Genomic DNA, 13104 nt, shown 5'->3' with positions numbered 1-13104 from the left:
TTGGTTTTTAAAGAAGTCTGTTGAGCAAAAGAAACAAATTTATAAAAAACTTTTACTGCAAGTAAATAAATTGAATGGAATCTAATTAAATTAATTAAATTATAATATAATTAATATACATTAATTAATAATTTAAGTCAAGCTGTTTTGGCTGCCAGAGAATTTTCCCTTTTCTTAAAGGATTTTTTAAAGAGTTAACTCATATTATAATAGTTGAACTGAACCTAAACATGTATTCTAATGCAGTTATTGGTCAATTCAATTAACCATTAATGTTGGAAAACTGTATAAAATAATATATAATTAATTACAATATCATCATGATACTAAAAAAGCTTTAACAAATTTCTTGAAAAGAAAATGAAATGTCTAGGAGTTTGATTATAGAATCGTGTAAGTCCAAAAGTTGCCATTTCCAGTCGAAGCACTTGAATGGGTTAACTCACCTTGCCTTGGGATGACCCTTGAACTGTGCCACCTCGGCGTAGCGTCGTCCCAGAGGAGCCTCCTGCGGACTGAGTAGGGAATCGCAGACGGCCGACTGCTGATCGCCGACAGGCAAACTCATGCCCTTGAGCAAACGAGTGGTGGTGGTGGATTCCGGGACACCTTCTCCTCCTCCTCCTGCAGAGGATCTTAGGATCTGCTCTTCGATTGCATTTCGATTGGCAAAGTTCTTGAGCTGCTCCCGCAGCGAATAGTCCGCCGAACTGGAGCACGAGGTGGACTCCGAGACGGAGGATGAGGAGCTGGATGAATGGCACCTGGGCACAGGCGATGGTGAAAGATGATTGGCATTTTCATTACCATTTCCATTGCCATTCTGCAAATCCTGGTAGGCGGCATGGGCGTCCTCGGAGCCACTGCTACTCCCGCTGCTGGTGGACGAGGAGCCACTCGACGACTGGTTGCTATGACTGGTGGTATTCGAGACACAACTATCCATGCTGGCCGTTGAGTTGCGATTTCCATTCACATTCTCCCTAGTTTGATCCACCTTTGTGTCTAAATCCACATCCACCTGCTGGGGCACTATGATCAGGGAAGTACGCTTCCTGAGCGTATCATCCTTGGCATTCATGTTCTGCTTGAGCGTCTTATCCGATTTGGTGGTGTAGACGATGACCTCCACCTTCGACGAGTTGTCCGCACAGGAGGAAACCACTGCTCCTGGAACTGCTGCCGTTTCGTGCGACATCCTGCTGCAAAGTCGCTTCAATTTAGATACTGGATACTGAATCGAAATGGAAATGACTGGGGAAATGGAAAATTGATGCCACCAACACACTCATGCAACTCATAAATGAAGAAAACACCACACATGTGTCAATCTTTTTTATTGATTCCGACATTAAATACCCGAGGTGAAATGGCACATATCGCATATCGGATATCGCCACTCAAAACATGAATTTTAATACAACCCCCCCATGCTGTGGCTTTCAAAATGTTATTACTAATAAAAATGCCAAGACAAACACATTTGCAGTCTGCGGTAGTCTTATGTAACTGCAGTAAAAAAAGAAGAAAAAAAAAGGGCAACACCTGCCAACCGAATGGAAGTCGGAGACAAAGATTTACTGCCCAGCTTAGGGGCTGATAGGTTTGGACAATCAAAAGGGAGGATCTTCAAAATCCAAGATCCAAGAAAAAGACTTTCAAAATTAGAAAAGAAATACATAAATTAAACCAGCTAATATTCAAGTTATTTTAATGAAACTTTGTGGGATCATCTCAATTAAAAGATTTTCTTATAGAAAATCCCAATTTTAAAGAATAAATTACATAAATTAAAATAAATAAATATTTTATTTCCTGGTATTTTGTACTTATAATTTATAGTTAGGATCATCTCAATTAAAAATTTTTATAGAGTATTCCAATTTTAAAACATAAATTTCATAAATTGAAATTTTAAATATTTTATTTCCTGCTATTATTTAATTGTATATTTCAAAAATAACTTCCTAATTTATTATTATTTTCAAACAAAACATAAATTTTTCTGGTCATCATCCCATTTTGCCCATTGACATTTGTGAAACTCTGGAATTATGCGGTCGTAGCACCCTGCCCATTAGAGCATTCAACATTCGACCGATTGACATGCAGACTTTTATGGTTTTCATGAACTTTTAACCATAATTCCTCTGTCAGAACGCAAGTGTTTGAGTGCTTGTCTCGTTCACTTGTTTTTGTTTTTTTTTTTTTGGTGCCCTGTATCAGCACGTATCCATTTCATTTTGTTGAAAAAAGTATTAAGCATTTCTTGGCATAAGTGGGGCTTGCTTCGGGGTAACAAAAAAAAAAACAATATATACATAGGTACATTTATAATAAGTACGCTGAACGGAAGGCAAAAGGTGACCGCTGCTGGCTGCAGATGAATGAATGGCCCATATTTGTGGGAATGAGAATGGGATCCCATTAGAACGCTGGCTTTTGTAAACAACAACAGTTTGTGGCGATAAGCAATTACAAACATTTGCTGGCTTTGTTTTGACATCAAAAGAAATTGAAAGAAACCCCAGAAAAAATACTAATATTAATAAGCGAAAAAGAAACGTACTTGTAGAAAAATACAAGAAGAAATACATAAACGAGGAACGAAGCGATTCAGATCAGAGAGACCAAAAACCAAAGTGGGTTTCTTTTCGTCGTTGTGGTCGAGTAAATTCTTAATTTATTTATTTTGTTGTGTTCGGCCCCAGTTCACATCATCCGTATGGATGGAGTATGCACAATCGTATATATGTCTCTGGATCTTTCGTCATCCGGCTAAGCAAATATTGTCAAATTCTTGGAGATTTGTCGCAGTTTCCGTTTATCGCGAAAGACTCACTTTAATGGGGAAAGCAAAAAAGATTTGGCTTGTCTCTAAATATTTCTTAAAAGACTCATCAAAGGAATAATTAATCAACGAAATATGTATCTCAGTAGGTGTAATATTTTCGGTATCTTTTCTTGGAAAATATATTTTGTCATTTCCTGTATCTCGACTGTAAAATGATTTTAACTTAATTTTTTTAAGAATTGTATGTTTGTAGATCTTAAAATTGAGATCATATATATCTGAGAACTTAAAAATATTAAATAAATATTTTTCAATGTAAATGCTCTATTAATTTAATGCACAATAATTTTATATATTAATCTTCTTGCAGTTCGATATTCTATTTAACTTTAAATAAATGATTTCGATCAATATTCTGTGTAGCATGTGGTGTTTTTGAAATATCAATATTTGTTTTGCCGATTTCCACCCACTTTTCTCACGAATTTCGATTCATAAACATCGCCGTTTGAATGTTAAGTGTTTCGGAATATTGCCATCGATGTTTTTGTTTTTTGTTGTCTGGCACCATTTCGTTTCCCTCGGCTGCACCTCTTCAAATTCAAATTCCATTTCCAATACCAATTCCCCAACAACTCATCAGTTTTAGCCTGTTTTGCCCTGCACTTTTCCGCATACACACCGTATCGTCATTGTTGTAACTTTCACGATTTCGCCGATTCAGTCGTGCTCTGGTTGGATTTCGAATGCAGAATGCATTGGACAACAAATAGCAAGGGAGACATACATATATATGTACATTATATACATTATAAACATTGCCGCATTTCGCAATTACCTGAATCACTTGACGAGCGAACAATGACAACAATTACACTAAACACATGAAAAAAATCCGATATGAAATAGGGTAATTTCTACCTTATTTCATGATTAATGTCAAATTTATGATTTAAACATATCAACTTGATATTTTATCATATCATAAATACCAAATGTAGTATTTTATTTTTAAAATACCGTAAAATTCATATCAAGATGATTTTAATAACTTGATCTTTAAAAATATTACATTTTGTCCATTTTTTTCTGTGTAATAGAGACAACCGCGTTGCGTTTCGTGTTCGACATATTCAAAGAGCGATTCGATTACATTTGAGTGTTTTTTGCGCCACAGCTTTTAATTTTCGAATCGATTGAAGCTGAGAAGCGCACAACGTTTGCGAAAGATATTCCATGCATTATTACTGATTCTCTGATTCTGATTCATTTCGCTGGCTGAATTTCCTTGTAAATATTTTACCATAAATTGGTTTCAAATTCCAAATAGCAAAAGGGGAATGAAAATGGGAATACTCCCCATCATTCGCAAACATTGCTTTTATGAACTATGCAAACTTTATTTCTTGCTTCTCGGTTGCCATTTCTGATTATTATGCAAAGTGTGAAACGCAATTGTCAACAAATTGTCAACCAAACTTGGGCTAGTTGAGTTCTGAAAAGGAGGAGGGCACGGTACCCAAGTTGGAATCACTCGGATCGATTTGGGCTGGCTGCCAGGCGAAGCTTGACGCGATTTGGATGTCGCGTGCAATAGAGCTTGCTGTTTGCCTCTTTTTTTTATGGACAACCAACGTTTTGAATGGTGAATAGTGATCGTTTTCAAGGCCAAAGGCGGCATATTTGGGTTGATAAACGGACGAAAGTTTTGCAAAGTAGTAAACAGTTTTTTAATGGCATTATAAACTACGCATATTTATGCTTTCCTTGTAATTAAACATTGGTGAGTATCAATGTGAATCATTTGGGATTCACTTAGTATCATCTCAACCAGTACTGACAAATCCTAATCATCATTATCTTCTCTCATGAGTCAAGCATAAATGTGTAATACCCATGTTGTGCCCTAAGTGCATCTATCAACCGGAATGCAATTAACACCATCCCATAAATGTGATTCATATGCGAGCGAGTGAATAATGAATGAGTGCTTATCGCTCTTGCTCAACGGCGAAAAATTATAAATGCTCCCAAACTCTGGGGATTCCGTAAGTGGAATGCAATAAACTTGGAGCTTGGTCCCCCTCTTTTTTTTTGTGTGCCTGTTAAAAAGTCAAAATTATTATTTTTTATATTTATTTCCCATTCATATGTGGGTGTGTGTGAGTGTTTTTGGGTGGGCAGTTCCGAAAACACGTTTCGCGCTTTTGTGTTTAGTAATTTTTCAATTCTTTTTTTTTCTGGATGGGGGGATGTGGTTTGGTTTTGGCTTTGGGTTGATTCTTTCGGCGACTGGAGGGTGAGATATGTATCTGCCCCCGGTGGTTGCTTTTTGTCTGCCTTGTTACTACAAATTATCGGCGGTACGCTCGGCACGTGCGCGACGTGTTTCCACAACGGGGGATGGGAAAATGGTGGTGAAGGGAGCGGGAAAGGGGGTAGCCCCTCTATAACACAGCTATTCCCCAACCATGGGTTTTAGTGTAATTGATTTCGCATTGCAATGAATGCGTTTGCTGCGTGCCCGGCTCAACGATTTGAGCTCTTTGATGGCTTGACTTTTGTTTTCGAGTCCTGTGTTTCTGTCTACAATACTTCAAGATTTGTTTAGGAAAGTATTATTAATCTTAGAATTTTATAAAAATAATTTAAGATTTTTATAAGAATAAATTCGTGAAATGTTTTTCTTGTTTTAAAAGGTATATATAAATATTTCTAAGAATCTATCGATTTGAAAACGCCAAAAGGAATGAAAATCGAAACAGGGCCACGTATCCGTTAACCAATGGCGACAACATTACTCATTAGCTACTACAATTTATTTTATTCGCTTTTCTAGGCAAATAATAATATTTCTAAGAATTTCCTATCGATTTAAAAACGCCAAAAAGAGTGAAAACCAGAACAGGGTCACGTATCCGTCAACCCAATGGCGACAACATTAGCCAAATTGATTTCGACAGCATTCGCTGGTCATTGAGGTTTCCTCCTTGGCCCCGCTGTAAGTCCCATTCCGCTCTACTTTGGTATAGTATACAAGTATTTTCCCAACTCGACGGAGCTCAAGGCCTCAGCAGTCGCCACCTACAAGAAATCCACGCCCACGACGTGTCCCCCAAAATGCGTTGTGGAATGCCAGACGTTGTGGCATTTAGAGCTCAAGAATCAAGAAGAAAAAAAACGAAGAAAAAAACAAAACACAAAAACTAGCGACAAAAACACAAACAACTTGGCAATGTTATCTAAATAAATATATATCTGAATATATGTTTGTGTATAAGTGGCCTGCGACATGAGTCTATAAATTATGTAAATGTAAGTTTCGTTTATTTCAATGTTTTCGCCCCCTTCCTTTTGCTCTATAATTTTTTTGGTGTTTGGAAATTTTCGTAAATTTTATTTTCGTTTTTCATTCGAGGTTTTTATGAATTTTTAATTTGTTCGCTGGGATTCGGTTGAATGAAAATTTCACACTTTTGCCCAAGAGCAATTTGTGTGATTTGTGAACTAAAAACACCGGAAAATAAAGAGTTCGTGTGAGATGCGGGGCGGCATCAATGAAATTTCATCGAATTGACTTGGGGTGTCGTTGAAGATTTGTGATAAATGTGGGATGCATTCGATTTGGTGGGCGGTTCGAACTTAAAGTGTATCGCTGTAACGATATAATGCAAATGAGGAACGGGTATCTCTGAGATACTTTCGTGGGTGTGGTTATAATAGGCTTAAAGAGGGTATTTCGATTAGAATAAATTTAAATTAAAAATGCAATTTTATAATTGTTATAATGTTAAACCTCAGAAGTTCTATATAAATAGGAACATATAGATAAGCATATAACCATGGGATACATTTGATGTGTAAACTCTAAACTGAAATCGCTACCCACAATTTTGTAGATTAATTTGGCTCTTAAGTACAAATCGTAAACATATTTTCGATAGTGCTGGGGCTTACAGACCCAACAAAGCCCAATCGCACTCTCATAACACATTGAACTCACATTTATCTGTGAGATAGTTTTTTTTTTCATCGTTTCTTGTTTTATTTTATTTTTGTGGGCCAAAAGCTAAACCAGTGACTAATGGCTTGCCTCACGCAGCCGAAAAGGAAACGAAATTCGCCGCTTACACAATTTGTATCTATCAGATACAGATACCCCGCCAAACTTAATTTGCTTGGTAGCCAAAGATGCTGATGTCGATGCTGTCGGTCGGCTGGTCGGTCGGTGAAAGGCGCCGCTAAAAAATATCGCCAGAAAAGCAAAACACGCGCAGCCAATAGAGGCGTTGAAATATTTATGATATGGGGCAGCTAGAAAATGCACACACAAAGAAATGCAGTTCGATATTGATTACCGAATGAATTGGTTGAAATGGGCTCGAAATTTAAATTAAAATTTCAAATTTATTGGGATTTTTGTAGGGTTGCTTAAACGACCTAAAGCACTATCGATATTATCAATGATTTTATATTTTATAACACAACCCTAGTTTTCTGATCATAAAATATTATTAAAAATTTAAGAGACTATTGCCTAACACCTTTATATTGTAATATTTATTTAGCCTATTTTTTATCATTCTTCAAGTCTTCCCTAAATTACAATTTAATGATGTACAGGTCAACCTGTCAGTTCGAATAAAATTCACCTTCAAAATAAATGAAATAGTGTTAAACCATTGCTGCAATTTGGAGCAATAATCGGAGCATAGCTGATATGATTAATTAATCTAATTTTTCCGCTGTGCAACTAAACTACTTTTTGGGGCTGCCGTTTCCCGCCGTTGATCTTTACCGATGTTGCTCCATTTGTATCTTACGGTTTGTAGTTTGTAGTTGCAAAAGTTGACCATACACAATGGAGGCACAACATAACACAAAACGCAACACAAACTGCACACAAAAATATGAAAGTGCAACAACTGCAGCAACAAAAACAGAAGCATGGAAAAGAAGCAGATTTAACAACAACAAAAAAATAATAATAAAACGAAAAAAACCTGTTTAGCAACTTTTACGCTGCGCCCTCGTGGAACGCAAGTGTATGCCAATGGCAGTCTGGAAAATAAAAACAAAAAACCCAACAGCAGCAAAAGATACAACGGTAACTCCACAGCGGCCCCAGCAAAAATGCAGATAATAAAAGATAACTTGGAAAAGGCGAGGATTATATACCCTTGCATTTAGCAGTTCAATAGAAGAAATAATTGTATTTTTCTAAACTTATGTAAGAGTTTGAAAATTATCGATGTTTTCGATATTCTTGAAAATATCGCTGTTTTGAAGAAAAAACACAAATTAAATATCGAGAAATAGTAAACTTTTAATTATTTTGTTTAGTTTAAATATTATCAAAAATAGTTTTTAATAAATGTAAAACCTAGTACTTTATTAAATTTTAGTGGTATTCAAACAGTTTTCAAAGTTTGTATCCTCCTTTTTTGTTTAAGATGATTAGCTGATACAATAAATCTCTTTCCAGAATATACGCATGCTTTTCAAACTTATTATTATAATTGTAATACTCTCTAGAAAACTATAAAAATCAGACACACAACATAATGAAAGCAACGTCGGCGTCGCTGTTCGTTGGGAAAATTAACATGTAGCCAAGTAAAAGGGGTCGAATTATTATTTCCCCATCGAAGATCGACTTCTCCCACCAGCTGACGTCATATCACTATGGACGGCAGTCCATGTAGTGACGAAGCGCACCAGGAGAGTGTGCGAAGGCGACTACTATTATATAGCCGCAAAATTGAAAATCTGCTGTGATAGTCCGATCGTAATGAGTAATACACCAATCGAAAGGTATTGCAAAAACTTAAAGGATTGCATACCAAGACCTCAAGAAAATCAATTGGTTTGGGAAAGAGAGCGGTGAAAGTGTAAAAGTGAAAATTTAGAAATTTGGATCTGATGGGGCCGTTGGGGATAAATGCCCCCTCGCAATGTTTTAGTAGTTTTTCTATTAAAAATTCCCGTCGAATGAGGGGTCATATGATAAAATCCGACGCTCCGTTCAAAAGTTATAGCCAAAATAAGATTTTCTTCTTCTTCCCAAAATGAAATAATTTGTCCCTTTGTTTGTGGGTATGCATCAAATCGTGGTTTTAGGATCCTGAACTAAATTTTACTGTGCTTAGCAGCAGGATATGAACAACGTTTGTTCTACAACTTTTGGAAAAACCCGCTAGTTTTGCGGGAAATCATTGAAAAAAGCTAGATTTTGACGGCTTATAGTTTCTAAACGACCAAAGCTACAGACTCGTGCTACACCTCGTTAAAAAGGTAATTTAAAATGCTAATCGCGTTGCCTTGGGTAAAATTGGCTTAATGCAATAGTTTAAAATGTATGGCTAAAAGTTGTTTTTCTAAATCACTTTTTAGCTATTTTCTCAAAAACGGCTCTAACGATTTTCTTTACAACTTTAAACTGTATAGCCCTTGAGATTCCTTAAATTTTGGTATATAACACATTACTGTAAAAAGTCACGTTTAAAAGTTATTTTTATACGAAAATAGCCACTTTTGCCAGCTCGAACAACTAACGCTCCCTGAGTATTGAATTTTGTGTGAGGGTATACGAACTGTATTTTGGGGTCATGGAATCAGTAAATTTGCACTTAAGAGTTCCATAAAGGAATCTTTTGTTCTACGACTTTTGGAAAAAGCCGCTACTTTAGCGGGAAAAAAGCTAAAAATAGCTAAATTTCGTTAGTTTGTAAGTTCAACACTACTGAAGGTACAGACATGTGCTAAAACTCGTTTAAAAGGTATTTTGATATACTTCATCGCCTTTTTGACTTAATTCGTTTAAATACAATGGCTTACAAATTATGATTGACCAATTTAAATTTAAATGTATATATTAGCTCCTATGAGAGCAAATGTAAACAAACAAAAACTTCTGATATCAAATAAAAACACCTCTTAACGAGGTAAAAAACTAGTGACGATCGCACCTTCAACATACAAAAGTTCTGATATCAACATTTGTGACGAAAAATTATTACACTCGTCATTAAATAGACTTTCTAATATTTTTTTATTCGGCACGCTGCAATAGAAAATGCCTGTAAAGGGAAAAAGGCTGGAATAGTTTGCTAGGGCGGGCCGAATGAGAAAATATTAGAAAGTCTATTTAATGACGAGTGTAATAATTTTTCGTCACAAATGTTGATATCAGAACTTTTGTATGTTGAAGGTGCGATCGTCACTAGTTTTTTACCTCGTTAAGAGGTGTTTTTATTTGATACATGGTTATATAGTTCTAATTGAAGAGACGAGAGAGCTTAACTGCCCTACGATTGGGGCAGTCGAATGGGGAGACCAAGGGATCGAGAATCGAGAATGGAGAATCTAGAAAGGCACAACGAATTTCAACTGGGCGTGTGGGGCTCTAATTAAAGAGAAATATGCACACAACAACCCATCGGTCATAATCCATAAAGATCACTTAACGAAACGAAATGTCGAATGGTTAACGATTCGGTTCCAGAGTTGTAAACATTTTGGAAACCAATTGGTTAAGCTTTGTTATTATGAAAGTCCATACACCGAATCCCCCTTAACAGATGCTCTAAGTAATCGTTCAGATTTTTTAGAATTAACGAATAATGAATAATAATTATTATTTTTATTGTTGATGCTTAACTTAATTTGATTTAATTCCCCCACCAAAATGCTGATACTTCAATCGCAAATCGTTAGCCAATGATCATGCCAAATATGTATGTTAAGCACGCACATCTTTCAAATTAGTCCTCAAAAAGACGAGAAAATCATGCTCGAAACGATCGATCGATCGTCTTTCAGCCCACGGATCTTCAAACTGAAATGCGGAAATTTCAGATAAAACAGACGGCAAAATGTGTCATTCTGAAGTCGTGTCTGTGTGATTCCCAAAGATCGATGAATGAATGGGCAAGCCAGCCATTTGGCAATCGGCGTTGTCACTGAATTCACACACGAAATGAAATGTTGATTTATGACGACACGAAATACAAAAATTGACACTTTCGCGTTTTCGATTTGAATGGGAACGCGATCTATTTGCATACGAAACACTGCCAGAGAGACTAAAAATCAAATGAAATGAAATGAAATGGGAGTTGGAAATTAGCATAAACGGCCATTCGATCGGAAATTCATTGATCTTCTATGCGGCGTTCTTGTGTCTCTATAATATCGCTTTGTGTTGTTGTCTCTGGGTCAAGTCAATGGTACCGTTACAATCTGCTCTAAAAAGCTTTTAATTTATCTCTCTATTCTTTTCTCTGTTTCTCTGTTTCTATTCCCCCCTTTTTGTTTTGGCTCCGCTCTATCGCTGCGATTATAAAAATATATTTTTTATTACAATATTTTTATATTCGTTAGCGTGGTGTTTTCCAAGTGTTTTACATCGAATTAAGTTGATTTTCGTTTTGTTTTTACGAGATGTTATTTTTACGCCTTCGACTTGTTGAATCACTTGACGGGCGAGCATAAAACGCAATTTGGAAGAAATACGATGGAAAAAAAAGCAAACGTGGGTCGGGAGAAACTTAGAGATACACTCAACATACACAAAATCCACAATCCACTAGGCATATGCGAGTGGTAATTTTCATAGATATGGTAATAACTATCTAATACAAGCTTTTATAACATTGAACCTTTGGGAAAACTGCATTACCCAATATTATATTCATACATTTTATATTCTCTATTAAAAATTAAACTTGTCAAAAAATCAAGTGAATAAAGTATTATTTATTTAAATAATATTAATAGCATTTTAAAGATAATTATATATTTTTTTAGTATTTACATAATACGTAATAATGTGAAAATAGGGAAATATTATTTTCATAAGGAAAGTACTGCTGGTTATTGCCACAAGCTGTAGAATGTAGGGTTAATATTAATTGCCTTTGAAGAAAGGGGAGTGAAGATCAGATGATTTCGCTGTTGCAGCAGCTGCAGTTCCGGGTCATTAATTGAAATGGTTTACATAAATGGCAAAGTCAGAGAACTATTGAATCCCATGGGGCAAGTTCAATGAATTTGAAATAAAGTTTTTTTTTAGCTTCTTCAGATTAAACAAGTATACTGATTAAAATACGTATATAAACCAGGGACCGTAAATAATCATTATTTGAGATTTTTATTTTAAAAAGACTACTGTGATATTTTGTTTTAAACGTCAAAAATAACGTTCTATTTACTCTTGTCCACAAAGTATATGCATTTCAACAAATCTGGAAAGCAAATTAACTGTTATTTGTTCATGTCTATAAAGTGCATAAAAACCAGTTAAATTGTTGATTAAAATATGTAAAAACCTCAGTAGGCCTTTTAAAATAAAAATCTCAAATAATGATTATTTTCGGTCCCTGATATAAACTTTATAAATATTATAATTTAATGTAACATTACAGATTTCTTGATCTTAGAAATGATTTTGAGCTGATTACTGCACCCGTATATTTCTGAGATACTTCTTATTTATGAACCCGTCCTCTATCGATCGCCAGTTAACCCCTCACCCACACTCGACTGAAAAAATTAAAAAAGATACAAAATGCTGCAGTCGAAGACCTGGGCAACCTGCTCTGCTGGAATGCGCCCGTCCCCACTCACAGATACGAAAAATACACAAGAACAACAAAAAACCAAGGCAAAATCGAAGGCAAAGGGGATGGCGATGGCGATGGCTGGGCTAGTATCTGATTACAGTTTGAATGGTTGCAATGAACCAGAAAATTTGCTTTTGTATGCTCTGGATACTTTTTCTCGGTGCCTCGGTGTGAGTGTTCTTTGCCCAGATACCGGTACTTTTTAGCCGCAGGTGGTGGCGGCGGGAAAGTTAAGGGAACGGGCGAAAAGGAGAAGGAACCACCTAACAAAGAAGCAGGTGCAGGTGCTGCACAGCACGAAAATCATCTGACTCCATATTCATACTCCTTGAAACGATAAAATATATTAAAATTATAAAAATCCCAACATTTCAATGTCATTTTGATGTTGTAAGAAGAGGTAAGGTAGCAAAAAGTACTGCAAAAATAGAGTTTGTTATGTAACTTAAGTATGAAAATAAATCAGAATATTGATCTATTGTTTTAAGATATCATCTTACTACAATTATAATTTCGATTAGCTTTATTTTCAAGAACCATTAAAAATATCAAAATTAATCCGATAATTAAACATGATTGTTTTAATCTTAATTTAATTTTCAAGAAGCAATAATTTTTCCAATATTCTTTTCGCTGGGTGGAACACCCAACTCCACTTCTCTCCCTCCTTTTGCCTTGGTCACTTTT

The 13104-nt window shown here is 35.7% G+C and overlaps 1 protein-coding gene across 5 annotated transcripts in view; it reads right to left on the bottom strand.

Annotated features, from left to right (window-relative positions):
• The window catches only part of spri (Src homology 2 domain-containing protein sprint), a 116643-nt gene that overhangs the window by 41320 nt on the left and 62219 nt on the right, over nt 1-13104 (bottom strand). The window contains exon 3 of one of the 5 annotated variants that reach the window (XM_070218165.1): nt 447-1202. The exons of 3 other annotated variants lie outside the window; for them this stretch is intronic. In XM_070218165.1, the coding sequence (XP_070074266.1) occupies nt 447-1198 (752 nt within the window). In that variant the 5' untranslated portion in view covers nt 1199-1202. The remainder of the gene's footprint in view (nt 1-446; nt 1203-13104) is intronic. One more of the 5 variants, XM_017146762.3, reaches the window with a different exon arrangement.

Source organism: Drosophila takahashii, chromosome X (assembly GCF_030179915.1).
Source record: "Drosophila takahashii strain IR98-3 E-12201 chromosome X, DtakHiC1v2, whole genome shotgun sequence".
NCBI lineage: Eukaryota > Metazoa > Arthropoda > Insecta > Diptera > Drosophilidae > Drosophila > Drosophila takahashii.
The sequence above is the reverse complement of the archived record's forward strand: the minus strand, read 5'-3'. Positions and strand labels throughout refer to the sequence as shown.